Below are 21987 nucleotides of genomic sequence, written 5' to 3' on the forward strand. Positions count from 1 at the left end.
ATGCCACACTCAGTATGTAAACTGGGAGAGTTGGCTGGACGGGGACAATGGGCTGGGCATCCATCAGTGGGTGGTGACTAGTTGTACTGTGCAACTTGTTTTGCCTGGGTTTTATTCCTCTCTCTCTCTCCTATTCATTAAAATTATTATTATTACTTTTACTATCATTAGTAGTATGATTATATTTACTTTATTTCAATAAAACTGTTCTTATTTCAACTCACAAATTACTTTTCCCCTCAATTCTCCTCATGATCTCACTGGGGTCAGCAGGGAACAAGCAGCTGTGTGGTTCTTAGTTGCCAGCTAGGGTTAAACCACAACACAAATTCAGCTGCCTAACTGTGTAATCAGACAAGAGCTGAAGAGCAAAACAAAGGTGAATGCCCTCCAGAACAAGCCCTCAACCCTTTCAACAGCAAGCCATCTATTTTCTTACCAAGAGAAGAGCATTTCCTCCCTATGAAAACTCCCTCAAGTTTAGCCAAACCAAGAAATTCTGGAGGAAAATAAGAGATGGAAATGTTCACATGTATCTGCAACTCAGATACTTCAGTTGGGTGCTGTGTTTTACTGATATACTTTAGCTGTCCATGTGGAAGTCAGGATGCAGTCCTGGGAGACACAGGAAGTTGTGTGAGCTGTTAGCATGATCCACTAAGTGAAGACACACCTTGAGGCTCATCTTTCCCCTGATCTAAGCCATGCAGACCTGCTGCTCTCCTCTGGGCAGTGCACACTTGCCATAATTCTGTAAGCCACTTCAACTCCCTAAAACAGCAGGAAACTAGAGTGGCAAAAAGTTAGATAGTTTCCTGCCATGTTAAGCTCAAAAAAACAAGTAACAGCTGGGTCAATGCAGAGGACAGGAACACATTGCCCAGAGGAAGACAGGAATGAAATCTCTCACTCTCAGCAGCAGGGAATTAGACTGCCTCAGCTGGCCACAGAACCATGGCCTTAAATCAGATATTTTCATAAGAGATTCATGTGAATGCTGCAATTTTTCTTAAAAATTATATGCATTACTGCAGATCAGCATATTTGATGAACCATTTCCCATACAACACCAAGCCCTTTTTGGAACAATCAGTATCTTTTAAAACTGAGTAAGTATTCTTAATCTTCAGACAAGAATTACTATCTAAGTCTGCATAGATCCCATTCCATTTCTGTTGTTATTCCAACCAAAACCAGAAGAAGCAGCCAAACTGAGTTTGCCCAAGCAGATTAGCAGGAAACCTGCAGAAAGGGGGAAAGCCATATGTCTCATTGCTCTTAGCTACATGCCCCATTAACATCTCATTCCATCTCACCAACAGAGGACAGGAGATCAAAGGGATCATAATAGACAAATAGTAAGTATTGAGATCTGGCATGTGGATCGAAATCCTCAGGCAGAGGAAAATTCACTATTATTGACATTGCAATTAACAGTGATAACTGCAAGAAATCTGTGAGAAATGTAAAAAATTAAGCCTGTCCAAGGAAGGTTAATTTAATCCACTTACATAAATATGATACAGCAATAATCCAACCATATATTGTTTTTCCTTATCAGGGACCAGAGTACATTCAGCTGCAGACAACATGGAGAGTATTAGATGTGAAGAGTGCTTTAGACTTCTCCATATGCCTGTGTCTAATATGGAAATTGATAAGAGGTGGCTAATTGCATAAAGAATTTTTGCACTACTACAGCTGTTGAGGTGTTCAGCTGCCTGCTAGAGGTACATTTACATTATCCAAGTACCTCTCTTCACATTCATTAAATGATAAATACTCAGGAGAAGACAAACATTTTGTATGTGTTGTATGAAGAATAAAAACAGGCTTCTGAGGAAGATCACCCTATAAGTGTCTCAGGATGGTTACAAAAGATAGTAGGCTACATGGTTCACCTGACTTAAAAAAATAAATCTTTCTTCTACAAGCTTAAAACAGGGATAATCCAAACATAGCAATGTTTTCCAGGGATGCTGTGAAAAAACACAAACTTGAAAGCAGCTTGAAAGCTTCAGCCCGTATTTGAAAAAACCCCATTCCTTAAGAGGGTGGTGCAGCACTATAACAGGTCATCCAGGGAGGAGATGGATACTCCATGCTTGGTTGTTTCCAAAGCTTAGACAAAGGTAGAGCTGAGTTGATCTAGTGTTGAAAACAGCAGTGCTTTCTGTCCTCTCATGCTGCTGGCATGAGGTTGCAGTATGTGACCTGCTGTAGCCACTTCCAAACATCATTTCTGTGGTACTATAAAAGAATGTCTACAGGATATTCTACTACTACAAGCGAAGAGCCTTCATTATGTGCTTGGCTTATTCCTGGTTCTGCTGATTCAGGACAGCAGAAGAATAAAGTCAGCACACGGTATTTACCAAAAGCATATAGTTTAAGCAGGCTCTTATTCTGAAGAATTATGAACCAGTGTTTCATGCAACACAGAAGCTGAGAGCTCAGAAAATGAAAGCCACTTTATACAGTAGTAAGACTATGGATCGTAAAACTGATTAGTCTTTAACCTTCTCATTCAAGTATTAAAGCACAGTCTGCCGTAATTTCCATCACAGCAGCAGGAAACAATTTCAAAAGGTGCCCCAAAGGAGCAAAGAAGATTTTTCATCAGAGGACATTTACATTAATGGTCTCCACCAATACTCTTACAAATGAGTTATTTCGTTATGCGAACTTTGCTCGTCACTTCTGCAGGCATGAAGGTGAGTTTAAGCTTTGACACTCCGGGGCCTTGCTACAAGCCCCTACACTTCACGTTCCTACAGCCAGGAAGACACAGCAAGGAAAGCGTGACTGGATGCTTACTTTGATATCTGCTTTCGCCACCAGCTGCTCACTCCTGCCAAGAACCACACACACACCCCTCAGCATGCCCTGTCACTGCCACCGTTGCTACACCTTTCCTGCAGGGATTTGAAAGGGCCCAAGAAATAACCGGCTGGAGCTTCCTACTTCCCCGACGTGGCCGTAACTTACAGGATGAGCCGACAGCTCTCTCCTTCCCTCGAAGGGATCGTGGTCACTACCCAGCCAGAGCTGAGACAGGCAAGTACCTCTGCCATTCCCCTGGGTCCTCCGTCTCATCGATTTCCTTTTCAAGGATCAATGACCATAAACTAAAACACGAGAAGTTACACCTCATGACGAGGAGGAGCTTCTTTACACTGAGGGTGGCAAAGCACTGGAACAGGCTGCCCAGAGGGTCACGGAATCTCCCCCTCCGGAGACATTCATATGCGTTCCTGGACCACCTACTCCCGGCGACCCTGCCTTGGCAGGGGGGTTGGACCAGACGATCTCCAGAGGTCCCTTCCAACCCTAACAATTCCGTGAGTAACTTGAGCACAGCGGGAACCGAACCACGCTCCGAGTCCCCGCAGCCACAGCCTCCGCACCGCCGGGGAGCCTCGGTACGGCACAGCGGGGCGGCTTCAAACCCTGCGGACAAGCCCCACTAGACAGCCCCGGCGGCAGGGGGACAACACCCAGGCCGCGCCGCACCCGGGCAGCCTCAGGGGCCTCCCCTCAGCGCTCCCCGGGCTCACCTTGCACTCGGGCTTCTCCTTGCCTGCCTCGCAGAAGTTGACGGGCGCCAGGCCCGGCAGGTAGAAGGCGGCGGCGGGCGCGGTGGCCGCCGCCAGCGCGGCAGCGATGAGGAGAAGGCGCCGCAGAGCCATGTCGGGCCGGGGGGCGGCGGGGCTGGGGCCGGCGGGGCCGGGGGTCGCTGGGCGGCAGCGGGGTCGCGGCTCCGTCTCTCGCCCCCCGCGCCCGCGCCGCTTCCGGCTCCCCCCTCGCGCGCGCGCGCGACACGTCGTCACCCGCCGCGCGCGGGACCGCCTGACCGAGAGCCGGGGGGGGCGGGGCTGGCGCGCGCGTTCGCTTCCGGGGTGTCTCGCGCCCCCGTTGCCACGGCAGCGCGGCCCCGTCCCCGCGGGAACGCGTGGGGAGGAGCCTTGCTGGAGGGCCCGGGGTGCTGATCCTGCCCTTCTCCTCAGCCCGGATCCAGCCTGGGTCCAGTTCTGGGCTCCTCAGTACGAGAGAGACAGGAGCTCCTGGAGCGGGTCCAGCGGAGGGGGACAAAGATGATCAAGGAACCGGAACATCTCTCTTACCAGAACAGGCTGAGGCAGCTGGGCCTGTTCAGGCTCGGGAAGAGACGGCTCCGATGGGACCTCATCAGTGTTTATCAGTGTTGAAGGGAGGGTGCCAAAAGGATGGAGCCAGGTTCTGCTCGGCGGTGCCGAGCAATATGACGAGAGGAATCGGGCAGAGACTGATGCACGGGAAATTCCACCTGAATATGAGGATGAGTTTCTTTACTGTGCCGAGTGACCGAGTTCTGGAACAGACCAGAGAGGTTGTGGAGTGTCCCTCACTGGAGATACCCAAGAACCATTTGAGCACAGAGCCGTGTGCTGTGGGATGACCCTGCCTTAGCAGGGAGGTTGGACCAGGTGTGGTCCCTTCCAGCCTGACCCATTCAGTGATGCTGTGAATGTGCACAGGTGATAGATAGGAATGGTGCTCAGCTGCCATTCGGGACCCCTGCACCTGGACAGTCAATCCCGGCAAAGCCTGGGTCCACCAATCCCAGTCAGGCTGCACTGGCTTCATGCCTGTCCTGCAGTCCTTGCTTTTTTTAAAAATAAATTCTGTCATTTTAAAAATAAATTATATATATATATATTTAAGTAACTTTTATCTGGTTGTTTTTTTAGTTTGTTTGTTTTTGGTGTATTTTCTTTATTTTCAAGGGTTTCACCGAGAAGAGAGAACTGCCATGTCCAGCCTCTCTTGGCAGGACCCTTGAATTCCCAGTAGTTTTTAGTTCAAGAGTTCCTAAGTGAGGAAGGGGTTATTAGAAAATAGAGTTAATTTCAAAGCACTGAAACAAAGCAGGAGCTTCTTCTAGATGCAGCAGGATATGCTTGTCATTGAAAAGACAGGGAGGGGAGGAAGCAAGGCTTTTTTTTAACTAAAATATGAAAAATTTCATGCAAAATAGAATATTTTTAAAATAGAAAATCCAGTCTTTATTCCTCACTTCTCTTCCCATGGGCTCTTGTGGGGAATTAATGACCAACACAGCTAGGTAGGGAGCAATCACCCCTGAAGGCTGTGTGGTAAAGGAGGCAGGATGGCCTCTCATGCTGTGAGACTATGGCATAATCCTGCCCATACCAGACCCTGGGCAAACAACATCCCTGTCTGCTTTTGGTTTTCGAAATTCTCATGGGTGGACAACTCTTCACAGTTTTCAAACCGAATTCTCAGGGTGAGACATAGAGCTGGCTGAGTGGAGCTGGGGAGGAGGCAGGCAGGCGGACAGACAGATGTTGGCTGTGGTGGCTGGCCACTGCAGCTGAGCGTTCAGAACAATCCGTGTCCCAGTTCCCTCCATTTCACTGCTGTCATATAGCACTGACAAAAATCTACTGAAAAAAATCCCCACCCAAAAACCCCCATCCTATAAGAGGGGCAGACGTAAATGTCTGTTTTGATAATGTAGGAGAGGACATTGCTCAGATTATTATTTTACCTTTCCCTACTTCCTAGAACATTCCATCAGTTTGGGTTTGTGCAGCTTCAGAAACTCCAAACAACACCCTCTCAATACAAATACAAAAACTATTTTTGTAAATGCTGCAGCATTTCCACTAATTGCCTTGGTTCTCACAACATCTTTTATTTCATTTCTGCTATTTATTACAGGGCTCAGGGGACACACCTGTTGATCACACAATCCTACAGTAGCCAACCTGTCTAGGGCAGGGTGAAGCTTCAGGTGGGTCAATTCACCCAGCATCTGACCAGATAAGAGGGTTGAGCATCTAAGTACCTAGACCACATAGCACAGTCCTTAGGTAAGGCTATTTTTAAAAATCTTTATGAATTTTAAACATTACACAAACCATTCTTCAAGTTTGAGATTAATGCATGTTAATTTATAGTATATACATTAAATATTTTTGAACTCTCTATATATTTAAAATACAAGTTATTCCTCTACCTTTCTCATTCCAATTCCTACTTGTCTCATCCTGTAGATATCCTAAGAGCACAATTATAAGATCAAGCCTTATGACAAGCACAGCTGGAGAAGAAATCCCAGTTCCCTTTTTATTTAAAATTACTCATGGTTAGGATAATCAGGTTGTAAATGACCCAAGTTCAGTTTCTTTTCTGCCACAAGGGAGTTCAAACGTATCTCCCATTTCCCAGGTTAATATTCCAAGCAAATTACTTTTGTGGGCCTAATTCCATTCCTTTGCATGAGAGAATATTTAAAAGCCTTTGGCCATCTAATCCTCCTCTTCCTTGAGAACGCTCCGAAAGCTGCACCATGAGTAGGAGTTGTGGTGTGTGCATAAATGCTTTGTGATCTGCTTAAATCCCTCTTCTTCCTCTGCCTTCGTGACTGCAAAACCTGCTGACTCAGAGCTATTTTAAGGAGTGCTCTGTCAGCTGGTCCAAGCAGCATTTCTGTGGATGTGGTGCCATATGCTATGATGCTCCCTCTTCACTGCTCAGCAAAGGTGATGTGGAAAAACAGTTTGGAGGCTATTTATTTTGGAGCAACTATAACCATGGGTTACAAAAAATCCCAGGAATGGCCATGGTCCTTGAGATCCAATTTGAAGCTGGGCAAAACCCATCCTCTGTAATTTAATGAGAAATTCAGTGGGAACTTGCTTGATAATTTCTCTTCTTTAATTTCCCTGCCGTGCGTTTTATAGCCGTAGGTTATAGTTCAGGGGGTGTGGTTTAAGTAGTGGAAGAACAAGTATCATAGGTTTTATCAACAGAAATTTCAAGGTTATGCAAGACTGTGAAATAAAATGCAAGAAAAAAATACTGTCTCAGAGACTAACAAACCAACAGAAGACAATGCAAAAAGGCATTCTGGTTTTTTGTCCTGGTAAATTATTGTCATAAGAAAACACAAAGATAAGAATATAGAGCAGCTGGAAACTTCTGGGGACATAAGTGTCACTCTTAGAAAAGTGTTACCACTTCTTTTTGTCAGAAAGTATGGTGAATACTTTTGCTATTCTTGTAGTGGTTCTCACATTTTGCTGCTCATGTCTGGGCTCCAAGGGGTGCCTTCTTCATCTGTGAATTCACAGTTCCCACAGTTTAGCTCTTCATTTCAGAAACAAAGTCCCCAAAGTCCCTCATAGTCTATAGCTCAGTGTCTAATGCCTTCTCCAGCATATTCCCCCTTTTGCCTGAGCACCTTAGCAGCCAAGCTGTGAGGCTGTTCCACTTGCTGTGGAACAGATAAATAATCCTTGCTGTGGCAGGTGCAAGCGCACAGTTGTTTCCCCTGCTACAGGTTATAGATCTGTTCCAGTTTTAGTACCAGAAGAACAAAATAATGCTCTGTTGCATAATATTTAGGGTGCTAACTGGATACAACTAAAGTCCATTTTGCTGCTAGTTCTGGTTTCAACTTCCTTTTTTTTAACTTTAATATAAAGTATCTGTTTGCAGCCTGGAACCCAAAGCTCCCCTAGCAACTAAAATACAGAGTTTTGTAAATAAGTACGTTCTTTTTCTCTCCCGAGGTAACCAACACTAACAACAACAAATTTCATATTGTTTGTCATTCATATCTGGGGGGAAATGCCCTGCTGTTAAGTAGCCCCTACACTGGTAGGTTGGTCATTTTCTATAAAATGAGAAATAATGGTGAAGACTTCATCAGGGCTTGGTGGCATGCAAGGTATGCTTCTCCTTCAGGCCCAATCAGAGCCACAGCCTCTCAGGAAAGACTTGTCCTTTCATTACCTAAGTAAACAAGGCGGTGTTCTGAGTAGTCACAAGGTGCGCAGAAACTCATCTGGTTGTGCCGTTGCTGGTTTTGTTTGGTTTTTATGACTTGCAAGTCTGGTTTTATGGCACCATTTTTTTTTTTATTTTTTTAATTTTTTTTAATCTTTGTTCAGGCATTAGATTGAGCGCTTCCTGTGATTTTATGACCAACTTCAAATTAATATTTAACATAAATCCTCTCAGGCTTATGTCCGTTTTCCCCTCTGTTGTACAGGGCACTAGAAATATGCAATCAGTCCAATGCCTGACTCTAAGTTAGAAAGAGAAAGGACTGACTGAATAAAATAGGTAAAGAGCTCTGTCAGGTAAAAACAGCTAATTAATTGTGTCTAAAAAAGAAAACGCTGAGACAATTAGAGTATATTTAAAGGTAAATTCAGCTCAGCTGCCTCTGCCTGAGCAACGGGACAGACAGAGCCTTTGGAGAAATGAGCATGCCAAGAGGGAAGTGGTGATGCCTTGCAGCAAACACAAGCCAGACTCCTCCGGGAGGGAGAGGGGACACGTGGCACCAGCCAAAGCAGCCTGCACACTCTGGACCTTGGGAGCAGCTACGTTTATGACTCATTTCAGCTGTTGCTATTGGTAAGGTTTCTGTGAGGTCCCTGGTGAGTTTTAAACTGGCACAAAAGGAAGTGTGGGAAGATTGCTGCCTGCCTGGCTCACATCTCCCATGTTTGGAGTGGGTCTGGTTCAGGCTGCACCAATTAGTGTGTAAAAGTATAATGCTGTTAACATCAATATTAATTACAGAGACTGTAAAGAAACAAACCCTTATGCTGTAATATGTTTGTGGCTAAAACAAAGAGAAATGCTTTATTTTTCTAGCTCTGTGACCCCCAAATCAGTTGAGCTGGTTACTTGTTCAGCAGTGAGCATGGTCTTGTAGTAGTTTTACTGTCATCTTAAATGCACAGTTTTATTTAAGTTTTCAAGCTTAAATCACACTTGGTCACTGACTTCTGTCAACTGGGAAAAGAAGAATCTGCTGTAGAATTTTTTTCCTCCAAGAAGAGACTGCTCAGGCTCTTTGACAAGAGTTAAACTAGATCTTTTGGGAAAAAATAATTTTAAAAAGGTATTACAATCTGTTTATAGCTCATAAATGGGAACACACAGAGACCATCTGCTTATTAGCAATTAATCTGTGGTCATCTTTCTGAAGTGTTCTTGCCCTGTATTCTCCCATGGCATGACAATAATCACACTTGTAATCAGCCACAATCACCGATAAAGGTATTTACCCAAGGCCAGTTCCTGGTGGTGAATTTTGCACTTCAGATGGTGAGAAGCCTTATGGAACAGCACAGTGAAGGCTGCAGAGCTGAGTGAAGATGCACCTACTGGAAATCTAGACATAAAGGCATTGAGGCAGTTAAATCCTTCTGAGATGCCTATTTTTCCACTAATTTCAATTGAGAATTATGTTCCAAATTAGGAGCTGGGTATTCAAGTATGTTGAGTCTTCACTGTGCTCCTTAGGTCTTAATTTCAGTCCTTGAATTTTGTAAATGGAATGATGGGTATTTATAGAAAGAATATTTGTAGCAATGATTTCCCTCCACCAGTGCTGCAGGAATTACTTTGCCACATGTCTAGCACTGCCTGGTATTTCAGTCTCTAACAAGGACTATACAGCACTCCATAAGAAGCACTGCTTAGAAAGGGAGTTTCTCAATAATCCCTTCTGTTTCTGGAATTTTATGCCCTGAAGTATGAGAAAGGTGATCTGTTGTAACTTTTAAGCTTGCTTTATCCATGTGATCTAAACTATGACTCTATGACTGTTCTCCTGAAAGACTTGAGCTCTTTTAGATTTCAAAATATTTTGGTCTTGGATACGAAATAGTGTAATTACCTTGTTAAATACATGATGAATTACATACCAAAAGTTTGTTTGTTTTATTTCCAAGTCTTTAGATTCTGAGTTTCGTGTCCTGCTCCTAGTATTGAAAAAGGGGGTAGATGGCAGAGCCCAGTTTCCCTACTTTGCATCACTGCAATTCTCTTATGACTACTTCTTACACTAACCTGACTTGGGCAAAACATCAGCCCTGGTATTTATCAGGCTCTGAGGATCATTCCTATTAAAATTTAAAAAAAAACTCCTGAGCAGACTAAAATTGTTCTTTAGTACACAAGGTTTTCAAATAGTGAAGAAAGTGGGACTGGGGCAAAGCAATGCTGGAGTGATACCCCTTGGGATCAAACCTATGTTGAAATAGATCTATGGGGAACCAGCAGATAAAATGATTGTTGTCTTAAATGGCATCAGGCTGGTGGCTTATAGATATGTTACAAGAACATCTATGAGTTGTCTTTGTCCTGTCAGGCAGTTGCAATGGTGACAGCTCTGTGGGACTGTTGTACTACATGAACGGGTGGGTGGGACTGCAAACATCCTCCCAAGGATACTCCTGGTGGGAAGGTGGCTTGAACAGTCCCATGACCAGGCCAGCCTCCAGCCAAGTATTCAACATTTGGACCACTTACCTGGGCTCAGCCCCTGCCTGCAAACACTGGGCCACATGCCTGATTCCTGACTCTCACCCTGGGGTCAGAGCAAGTGGTGCATGGCAGGGGACGACTGAAAAGGTCATGAAACAAGCAGCTGTCAACTGGTGAGGCAGCAGGCAAGTAACCTTGCTCCATTTTATGGTAGTGCTTCACCTGCAAGTGCCCGCTGTGAGTGAAATTGCCTGGGCTGGTGCTGTCCTTTATCAATTTCACTCTCAGCAGGCTCCGCAGGTGAAGCATTTCATTGTGGGAGTCGGACTGCTTTCTCCTTGACAGCCTAAAATAGAAAGTGGAGAAAGAAAGTAATAAGTGGAAAAAAGCAAGACGGAGAACCACAAAAAGCAGGATGTGTGTTAAATGGGAATGGCAGTGCAGTGCACCTAGCCCTTTAAATTGGGGAGAATTTGACACTGAAAAGAGTTTTGCTTAGCTCTTGTAAGCTTGGCACTTAGAAGTAAAAGAAGTGAAAGGACATTGCAATTAGAAGTGAAAAATTATCATGAATAATATTATGTTTAAAATACCATGTAAAATGATGTGGGTAGAACTAAAGGATAATTTTCTTGATCATCAGCCTAACAGAAAATTTTTGTGGCTGTTTCTGTGAGAAATCCAGGCAAAAATTTTTTCTTGTTTTTGTGAATTCTGCATTTCAGCTTTAGGCGCCTTGTTTTTTGTGGATTTTGCTTGTTACCGTGCGTGCCGCAATGATGCCCCAGAGAGCGACCTGTGTCTTTGAGCCCAGAGCATGCCAAAGAAAATGCTGATGATTTAAGACAAAGAGATGGGTTCTCATTTGGCAGTCCAACAACTAGTTTATTGAACACAGCCTCAAATAGGTGCAGGGACAAGAATCAAGGGTTGGGCTAAGGGCACAGGCTGAAATAAAAGGGGAAGATCTGAGGGTCAAGGTTGAACAGAGACAAGGGAAAGTGATGCAGGGGAGTGGATAGGGGTTGGGAGAACAAAGGGGGTAACAGGGGTGGAACAATGTGGCAAAACAGCCAATGAGGATTAAGGGAAAGAAGAACATTCTGGGAAGGGTTCATGAATGGTAAACAGGGGCTGAACAAGGGTGACATCAATCCCCACACACTATCAGAACACCAGAACCCAAAAGGCACCAACATGTGGCTGCAAAAAGCCCATGGTTTCTTACTCTCTTTTCTAGAGGGGCATCTAAACTTTTCTCTAGAGTTTCTTACTCTATTCTAGAGGGGCATCTCTCCCCTCTTGCCTCTGCCCCTCCAGGATTGAGGCATTTTGGTAACCGGCCCCTGGGCCTCCACGTTTGATGAGGGTTTTTTTGTTGCCCTTCCTTAAGATGATGTGTGAAACTTTCAGTGTTGCTGGTTTCCTGATGCTGGTTTCCTTGGTTTCAGAGAGAAATTCAGCAGCCAAGATGAGAACTGCAAAATCAGTATCTTCATCTGAGTATCGACTGCCTGTTACTGTGGAAAGAAGTGCATTGGTTCAGGGACAGGGATGCCAACACAACTTTAAAGTTCCCAGATTCATATCTTTCCAGTCAGTTACATCCTAGGTCTTACTGGGAGTGGGGGACAGCACAGAGCCAAAACGTTTGAGCTGGTTCCTGGCTCCTAGTGGAAATGCTTGCACGGAGAAAAGGAGTCTGATTGCAGAGCCACAAGCATCTTCTTTGTGTGCAGCAGGAAAGTGGGAAAGTGATGCCTGTAACTCCTGTAGGATACACCCCACAGCACTGGAAACTCTGTCCTAGATATGTGTTCAGGAGGCAATTACAATGTATAGACCATCCCTGAAGTTTTGTGGATAAAGAGCAGTTTTTTGCTGCAGTGACATGAGGTGTGTGCAGCTGTAGCTGGTGGCTTGTGGTTTGCTGCTGGTTAATGTGGGAAAACTGGATGAGAGGCTGCTGCTGCTGCTGAGAAAGGTGATCTGAAAATCACAAATCAGCAGAGCTCTTGAGCTTCAGGAGAGGAGTGAGTAGAGGCAATGGACTAATGAACTTAAACCAGAAGACTTCAACACACTAAAAGAATTGGTAAATGCAGTCTTGTGGAAAGGAATTTTAATGGGAAAGGGAGCCCTGGAGAACTCTTGGCTCATAAAAGAGGCACTGAAGATGGGATGAAAAACCACTCTGACGCAGGAGACTCCCAGCAGGAATGGGGAGAGGCCAGTGTGACCACCTGGGAAGATGACCTGACAGTCAAAAAGGTATAAATGGTATAAAAGATGGCTTGCAGGCAGTACAAGGAAGGCTTCTGATGCTGTCCCATATAACACTGTGCTGGGTAAACTAGGGACATGTGGTCTTCATTAAACTGCTGCAGAATGGGGCAAAAAGGAGGCAAGGGATCAGCCAAGTATGTGGAAGACAGAAGAGGAAGAAAGGTGTGGAGAAAGAAGGTGGCACAAAATGGAGTAACTTTGTTTCCTCTAAGAATAGCAAAATAATGTCCAGACTAAAAACTTTGCAAAATATTACAGATCTAGTGTTGTAGTTCCATGCAAATGCCTTTGCCTTCTTAGCAATGGTGTGTGACTGTGAACAGAACAGGATTTGCTGGATCAGTTAATACAAACCTGCCCTAAGCAGACAAAAATATTAAGATCTTTTTCATGAAGCTTTTTGTGTTCCCAAGTGAGGGAGAAAAACAAGCAAACCTACTTCAACTCCTCCCATAATGAATTCCCTTTCATATTTTAGAAGGTGGGGTCTCTAAGCATCCAAATTTGAATGATTAGAAACAACCAAGATGTTGTTTCTATGGGGTGGACTGCAAGAAGTAGTTTTGCCAGCTCCCAGACACAAACTGGTTTAATAAGGTTATGTGGCCTCATTTGCAAATAAACTTCTATTTTAGGTGCCTTCATTATCCTTTTCAAAGTGATATGTTAGGAATGCTTAGATATTTCAGGGGAAAGAGTACAGCAGGAGACGTAAATCTTCCTATAGATTTTTGTATAAGTTCTCTGCTGATATAATTTTTGAAGTATCACATGCTTTAAAAATTATTTGTAAGTATGTCCTACTCAATAACAGGATGGAGGTTAGTGTAAAACTTAATTAAATTAGCAATTAATGGGATTAGGATGTCAAAAATTGAAGTAAAACACCAGGTAGGGGAATTATTATCTCTGCTATTCTGATAGCATTGTAAACCAGAGGAATGCTGGAAATTTTGAATTACATGCTGGTTTATATCTCACCAAAGATAATAAGATTATGTAAAATACACATAAATGCAAAACTGTTTCTTCAATTTATGATTGGTGGGAAGAACGCTGATCAGATGTGAAAAAATCCATGCATGTTATTTACATAGGAAAGAGACAGCAATGCTTGTGAAGTTCTGGTGAAATGAAGATGGCTCTCAGTGACCTTTTCTCTCTGGAAATTATAGTATGTTCCCTGGGAGGTTGACTTAGCATGGGAGGTTGACTTAGCATGGGTCACTGTGCAAATAGGCAGGAGCAGGAAATAGCAGCTCTAACAAAAAGAATCGCATGTGACAGGTGAATTTGCTAAGAACACAAATCTCAGTATACCTGTAATGAAAATCATCTCTAAACACTCCTACATGATGGGTAGGTCTGAAAAGGCTACGTGGCACTGCTTAGAAAGATATGTTTGTTTGCCATTCTTGGCTTTGGATGAGCATGAATACAGTGCAGTGCTGCAGAGAAAATGAAAAGTAACACAACTCAAAATCTGTTAACAACAAGAATTTTGCAAGTCAGCTTTCTTTTTCAGTTTCAATGGTCTCCTAAATAGCATGACTTTGCAACATGCAGAACAGTTATACTCCTAGATTAAAATACTAGAAAATTTAAGTGTGGAAAGGGTAATTTCTATTGTGACAGTACATGGTGCTGCAGCTGTGTTCACAGATTCTGAAACTGGGTGCACTGGCCAGTACATTGTATGTTGGATGCTTGACAATGCTGTTTCAGCAAGGATCGGCTTCTATACTGTTATTCCTTCATATAAATGAGTAAGTGCAGAGTGGTAGTCTGGCAGGCTGACAATGCACTTGACACAGCAATCTATGGATTCATATGAATTGTAAGACCTCTTGGTACTGTATTTGTGCCTGAAGCATGTGCTTCAGAAGTTTTGTAAGCCAAGAAAAAAAAAGAAAGAGCAATCTGTGCTGACTTGGCCTGCCAAAAATGGTGAATCTGGAAGCAATTACAAGAAAATCAGCAGCTGAGTCTGTTAGTTCCTCGGCACCTTGGGTGTGGTGGGAAAAGCTTTGTGAGGGACACAGTTGTATATGTGTGATCTGGCTGAATGGAAGACACATGCAGCTGAATATGCAGCCTGTGCATTCATTGATTCCGGTTGGGTGACATGTTTGGATTGCAGCAAGTTGTCTATATAGTGTTGCATTGACTGTTTGCAACTTCTCCTGAAATTCCATCCATGCTAGTGAAGTAGGCTTCTGAAATCAAGAAATGAGGTCGTAGAAATGTTGGTTGGATGGCACGCTGAAGATCACCCCACTCGAAGGTGGACTACCACCACTGTTAGGTCAGCTGTGCCTTTATCCAGCCAAGTTGTGAAAACTCTGCAAGGCAGGAACTGTCACCGCTTCCCTGGAGCATCTGGTAATGAAAGCTTTCCTAATAGCAAGCCTGACCCTCCCCACCTGACCACCCACCTGACACACCACCATGTGTTCCTGTTGCCCCTTGTTACATTCTCTGAAACCCCCAAGAATCTGGATCTGTCATCTTTGAACCTTTTTTTCAGGCAGACATGGGCTGCTGTTCCATCAGCATTTAGGCTTCCCTTCACTATGAAAAACAAGCCAAACTCCCTCCCCCTCTCTCATGCTGCATCTGCACACCAGACACTGGACCATAGTGGCACCCCTCGGCTGGACCTTTCCAGTTTATTTCACATCCCCCTTGAGACAGGAGTCCCAAAACTGGATGTTGTACTCCACCTGCAGACTTACGAGTGCCATGCAGACATCCAGTTCATTCTCCTGGCCACCCTCCTTCCAGCACTCTGACCATGCAATCTGCAGTTAGTTATTTGCAATAAGATCATACTCTAGTCTCATGCTCCTCTTGTCACCCACCATAGCCCCCAAGTCCTTTCCAGCACAGCTGTTTCTTCACAGCTTGAAGTTATTCTGTCCCACACACAGAACTTTGAAATGTCTCCTTGTTGAAGTTCATAGGATTGCTGAGATTGCTGTTGTGGTAGAGGTACATAGTTCTTGCAGTTGCTCTTCTAATTTATCACATTTTTGGAGGATACTGATGACACAGCAACAGAGCTCCAGGTACTACCAACTCCTTCAGTTGCTCAGAGCCCCCAGAAGTCTCTTAGCTGCTATCAGTGACACAGCATACCTTGATGTCACAGGGACACTGAAAATCCCTCTTCTTTACTTTCTTGATTTCCTACACCCACCTTCATTTTTCTTAAGCCTCACATATTAATTCATTTCTTTTTTTATCCAGATGGGGTCTTTTCCCTGAATGGTGCCCACTTCTGCTGGCAAGCCAGTCCTGGCCCTCTCTCTGTCACTAGCATGGAGTATTAGTGCTGAAGGTCCCAGGCAAGAGCAGCTCCTCTGTGTGTGAAAGAGTGCCTGTGGGAGGCCATGGCCATGGCCCACTGTCCTCTCTCCTGCTCTTTGCTCCCTCACCGAGCCAAATAACAAAGCAGTTGTTCCTGACAAGCAGATGGGTATGAATTGGCAAGGAGCCCGGATTCCTTATAACTTAATCTCTGTCTACTCAGCTGTAAGTAAAGAGAGTTTTGTCTCAAAAGAACATGATTTCTTTGGCTTTCCCACCAAATATTTGCTCACTGACATATTTTTATTCTCACACTGTTTTCCCAAGAGAAGAAATGGATAGTTAGATTTCCAGCTACTGTGAAAAATGATCCATGGGTAAGGGAAGGATGGACCAGAGGACATTCGATAAAAGGCAGATTATTTCTGATGAGCATATTGTGACAATTACAAGGGTTTTTTCTGTCTATAAAATGCTATCCTACCTCAGATATTATAACAGAAGGAATTCAAGGCATAGAGAAGCATGGTCTTCCATTTACTCCAAGGAAATCATGTTGAGCTAGATGAGTGGAGTAATTCACATAGAATGATTATGAAGTCCATTTTGTTAGGAATGGACAAAAAAATAAATTAACATTAAGCTGTCAAGTGACATATTTCAATATGCAAGAAGTCATAATCATATTCCTTTACCTAGAATATAGCAACAAACCTTTAAACATCCATAACCCCTTTCTTTGTCAGACATAGTACAAATGGTCATTCAGTTTTTCTCCTTTGACTGTGTTTTTCAATTCTTACAGAACTGGGAGAAGGAAGGGACACGTGTAACTCCTGCAGAAGCTACAGGTGGGATGTAGGCCAAAATCCACACAAATAGAATATGAGATGTCTTCACTCTTCCCCAGTTGCCCACTTTTTTTTAATAAAATGCTGAGTGAAGGGGTAAGCATTAGCTGGCAGTGAGTAATTGGCAGGTACAGAGATTATACTACCTGCTGTCAAGCCAAGGCTGAAGTCAGGAACAGAATCATACAAGTATATTAGATATTCCTGATATGTCCAGAAAGTTTCCCAGCAAAGACAATAGTTTCCATTTTACATGCCTGATAAGATTCAATCCTCCTCTGACAAGAATGGAGAGCTCCCAATAAACCCATCCTAGATAATGAGTGAGAACAACTGCAAAAGTAGTCATGAACTCATGGGTTTTACCAATGTTGGCTCCACCGGGAGCCTGGTTTCTCCCAGAAAGGAGAGATATATTTTGGTCAGGAGTTGATCCAGGAATTAAGGGGAGGACGGCACGGGGGCACTGAGGGCTGGCAGGAACACGGGAGAAGCTGGCTCTATTTCTGGGACCGCATGGTTTTCCTGTGTGTAGCAGGAAACCTGTGGTGTAAATTATCCGTGTGTCCCAGGGCTGAGAGCAGAGGGCTCCTGACAAAGTGAAGATCAGGTGCTGGTGCTGCAGGCAGATGGCAAAGGCCCAGCCACAGAGGGCACCCACCGTGGCTTGCTACTGCTAGTCAGGGCTATATTTAGAAGCTTTGGTTAATGAAGTAAAAGATATATGAGGAAATAGCTGCTACTTCTGTGCATAGTAATGGTGCTCGGTGGCAGTCCCGAGGCCAAGAAGCCGCGCCTTAGGCTATCATGTTCTCTCGGTGAGCACTGTGTCACAGCTCTTCCCTGCTCCAGCGCTGCTCTCCTCTGCAGCCTTGGCAGCCCCAGCAGAAGGAGAAGGCTTCACCAGCCAGTGAGCCACCACCCTGCCTTAACCTCCGCTCGGAGCGGAGCAGCCGTGCGTGTCCACCCCACACTACCAAACAAAAAGGCTGCCAACCCACTCCGGACCTTGAGCTGGCCCCTGAAGTGGCTGCTGAACGCTCCCTCGCTGCCAGTTGATAAGCTTTGGTGCTTTGCAATTCCCCTTTCCAATTACTGGCCCTGCTCCCAGCGTTGGCTGGGCTTGGTGTGTGCAAACAGCCAGGCAGCGACGCAGGGACTGCGGGGCTTAGGGTGGAAAGAGATGGGAGAAACGGTGAGCCAGAGCAGGGACTTGCATCAATCACTGGGAGGACATCATCTCACAGCTGCTTTTTGTAGAAACCCTTGGAGGTGCCTGCTTGACTGAAGATGGAGTCATCTGGATGAGCCATGCAGAAGCACTCCTTGTAAGTGTAGGAACAGGGACTTGGTGAGCATCCAGGTAAGGGATGTCGTGGCATGTGGATGTTGAGGCCAGGTGACGTGCAAATATTTTTCTGAAGTGGCTTGGGTATAATTTATTATTTTGGGGGCATGAAAACAGAGAGGGTGAGACCTGCTACCCTTTTTTCTTTACCTGCATTGCCATATTGCTAAAAGAAGCTTGAGGGAATTGTCCATATAAATCTAAAAATTCAGCTGTTAAATACCAACACTGTTATTGTAGGTATTGTGGGTTTGATGTTTCCCCTTATCATAGGCACATTATAATTTCTATAACATCCATGTAAAGTGACCTGAAGCTCCAGAACTGACCTTCTGTGACTCTGAGTCAATAAAGAGTGATCCTGCAGTCATCAGCTATCTGCTGGCTCACTTCACAGAGACACCAACATGAAGCAGTGTGCCAGTGAAGATGTCTAGTGGAAATTCCAGCTGGCTTAAGACTGGAACCCTCCTCCCATCTCCTCCTGAAGCAGGTAGAGCCCTGCTGTGTGCCAGACATCCCTATGGCATATTTTGTACCTGAGACTGCTTTGCAAATAGGACAAGTCATGGTGGAGCTCGTGCAGCCAGAGTCACTCACAAGAGATGGACACGTTGCTACCTGTGGAATGCAGAGGGCAAAAGTGGGGAGTTAGCATCTTCATTTCCCCACTTCCCCAAATTCCCTTTTCCTGGAAGCTGGGCTCCTCACTCAGGCTGGCACTGAGGTTTTATTGGTATGAGACTGCAACCCAGCTCAGACTGCCACTGCAGGGACTGCTCTTCACAATTAACTTAGAAGACAGCTCTCTAGAGGGACAAAGGTCTTCTCACCAGGAGAAAGAGCTCTCAAAGTGTCAGCTCAAAAGCAAATCCTATCTAAGTTGAGAACAAAGAGACTGCTGAGACTACTGGATGGGTTACGATTTTTAATACTCTAAAGAGTTACCTTTCTGAAAAGATTTTTATTAAAAAAATAAAAACACAAGTGTGAGCAAATCATGAAGATCCAGTCTTGGCCTAGAAAGAAAAGAGGTAACATGCATGGCCTAGCAACTATCCTAAAACCCCTGTGGCAAGCAATAATCTTGAAAAAGCCAGTGCAAGCTATGTTTTCAATTTATAAATTAAATGTGTTTAAAATTTATGAACTTTGACTGCACGAGTAACTACTTCATTAGACTTTAGGGCTGCATGTTTCCTTGGCTTTTTTCACGGTAAAGTAAAACACATTTCTAATAAACATGGAAAGAGATTCCAAGCTAGAGTCACTACTTTTATGTAAAGGACCCTCCAGACTCATTAAAAAAGTTTACCACCTAAATAAAGAAAGCACATTGTAATTCTTTAACTCATAAAGTTGGTAATATACACAGAATATTAGCCTACTCTTACATGTACACCGCTTGGTATCGATGAATGACATACAGTAAGGGGTTTACTGTGAGGAAATTAGCATATAAAACTATGTTTTGGTAAGTCTTAGACTGAAAGACGAACTGGAGGAACAAGAAGACATAAGTTGGGCTCTGCTCTGATTTGCTGAGTAAGCATGGAAAGTTACATACAGGTACTGAGCTAAAGCTGTAGCTGTAACCAAAATCACTCTGTTTCTCCTAGTTTGTATCAACTGTTTAGTTCCCTTTGACAGTCAGCAGTGGAAATAGGGATGGGGGTCTATGCATTGGCCCACAACACGAGGCTGGGGCTCAAACATCTGACACCATGCACTTCCCTTTCCCAGCACTGATGCATCCACAGCTAGAGTGGAGATTTGGGACTTCTGCCTCAAGGGGAAGTGAAATAAACTGGAAAGGTCCTACTAAGGGCTGCAACCATGGTCCAGTGTCTGGAGTGCAGATGCAGCAAGAGAGAGGCGGAAGGAGCTGAGCTTGTTTTTCCCAGTGAAGGGAAACCCAAAGCAGGTCTGCTTGAAGAGCAGGTACAAAAAGGACAAATCCAAACCCTTCTTGGTCACATCAGGGGACTTGACAAGGGGCAACAGGCACATGTGGCAGATGGAGATGTTCAGCCTAGCCTTTTCCATCAAATGCTCCAGAGAGGTGATGGTGGCTCCTTGCTTGGAGGCTTTTTATGACTTAGCTAGATAAGGCTAATTTAATGGTATTGCTATTGTGATAGTCCTGTTCTGACAGAAAGTTAGACTAGGTGAGCTCCAGCAGTCTCATGCAACCAACATTTCTGTGATTCTGTGATTCTTTTTCCCAGAGCAACTGAGAAGCATGTCCCAAACCATCAGCCAGCTCACCTGGTCAGAAGGAGAGGGCAGCTCTGCCAGATGCCATCTCCTGAGAGCTGGTCTCAGCCTGGCACTTACAAGTGTACATTAGTGTAGGCTGGGGTTCAGAACCAAGACTGCAAACAAACCTGTCAGCCTCAGCTAGCCAGTGTCTTAAAGTCACTGATATCTGACTTCCACGTGGTTGTGCCTTGCAGTAGTCACACCTCAATATATTTGTGCACGTCAAAATAGCACACTGGCAGAATCTTCAGTCTTCAAAATTCATCTTTCAGCAAGAAGTCACAATATTTTCAAGTCCAGTGATGAAAAATCGACTTTTACTCTGCTTTAGCAGACACTTTGGTCCGTATGTGAAGCCTTGTATGTGTAATTTGTATTCAGTTCTTCTCCTGCATTGGAATTAGTCAAATGAGAATCACAGGCTTAGCTTTTTCTGGTTAAAACTCTCCTCTGCAGAAATCTTCTCCTGGCTGTCCTTAGGAAAGTGTCCCCAACCCTTCCATGGTCTCAAAGCTGGCACAGACAGTTCTCTCCCTACCTTATAGCTTCTTTCCTTTTAGGCTACAGAGCTGCTGAAAATAACACTGGAAATCTCGCTTCACAGTTTCTTGCATGATAGCAAGCAACAGAAACCACCCAAAAGAGCGCCTTTTCCTGAGCCTACTCTCAGGTTTGCAAAAAGGGTGGGGCTGCTGAGCAAACAGACCTGTTCCCTCTCTGATTACTTTGATACTAAGACCATATGGGCCTCTGAGCTGGTACCCACTCCCTGGAGCTTTTGTTTGTGGATATTGCTTGTTCCTCTGGAAAAAAACCACAAAAACAATCTAAAAACAAACCCCAATGATTTTACTAAGTGAAACAAGCAGGTACGGTAGTGCTGCATATGGTGCTAGTAAAATTGTAATAGTAAAAGTTGGCAAGAGTCAAGCAGCCTTTGTATTAATTCTCTGGAGCTTCAGGTAGAGCCTAATGTAATTACTTGCTTTACTTTGTAGCATTTTAAGAGAGAAGTGTGTGTTTTAAAAAGTTATATTTCCAAATAAAGTGGTCGGGTCTGGAGAAGAAAAAGTGCCTGATTCTGGTCTCTCTGAATTCAATAGCAAAACTCCCGTTGACTTAAATCAGAGCAGGATTATGTCCCAAATCTAAGAAATAACAGCAAACAGACTGTGCTGGTTTTTAATTCACTGTCCAGGCTACCAGTTTGTAACTTTTTCCTATTTTTCATTCACTTAAGTTGCAGAAGGTTTGTCTGTCCTCAGCTCCACTGTCTGCATCTGAATATTAGAACTGAGTTGGTTTTTTTTCCTATGAAGACAGCTATTTTGCAGACATCTCAGTGTAAGTGGGTGAGTCCAGAAATCCTAAATCTCACCCACACAAACACAGTGATTTCATTCAAGAAACAATTGAGTCATGCTTTTCATAGACTTGCAGAATATCCTGAGTTGGACAGGATGCACAAGGATCATAGAGTCCAACTCCTGACCCTGCACAGGACAACCCCAAGAATCACACCCTGTGTATGAGAGCATTGTCCAAATGCTTCTTGGACTCTGTCAGGCTGATGCTGCAACCTCTTCCCTAGAGAGCCCATTCTGATGTTCAGCCACCCTCTGAGTGAAAAATCTT

The 21987-nt window shown here is 44.2% G+C and overlaps 1 protein-coding gene and 1 long non-coding RNA gene across 2 annotated transcripts in view; one reads left to right on the forward strand and one right to left on the reverse strand.

Annotated features, from left to right (window-relative positions):
- TM9SF2 (transmembrane 9 superfamily member 2) overlaps positions 1–3715 on the reverse strand; it is a 29631-nt gene extending 25916 nt beyond the window's left edge. Inside the window, exon 1 of the mRNA XM_005516464.2 lies at positions 3558–3715. Coding sequence (XP_005516521.1) covers positions 3558–3689 — 132 coding nt within the window. The 5' untranslated portion in view covers positions 3690–3715. The remainder of the gene's footprint in view (positions 1–3557) is intronic.
- Positions 3716–8179: 4464 nt separating this feature from the next.
- LOC148184837 (uncharacterized) lies at positions 8180–17357 on the forward strand. The gene is made up of 4 exons (XR_015771884.1): positions 8180–8433; positions 11748–12567; positions 15832–16116; positions 16697–17357. It is a non-coding gene; the product is annotated as an uncharacterized LOC148184837 (long non-coding RNA).
- Positions 17358–21987: the final 4630 nt, after the last annotated feature.

This window comes from Pseudopodoces humilis, chromosome 2 (assembly GCF_049639895.1).
Source record: "Pseudopodoces humilis isolate 2021_Gansu_Grassland_sample_001 chromosome 2, ASM4963989v1, whole genome shotgun sequence".
NCBI classification, from domain to species: domain Eukaryota; kingdom Metazoa; phylum Chordata; class Aves; order Passeriformes; family Paridae; genus Pseudopodoces; species Pseudopodoces humilis.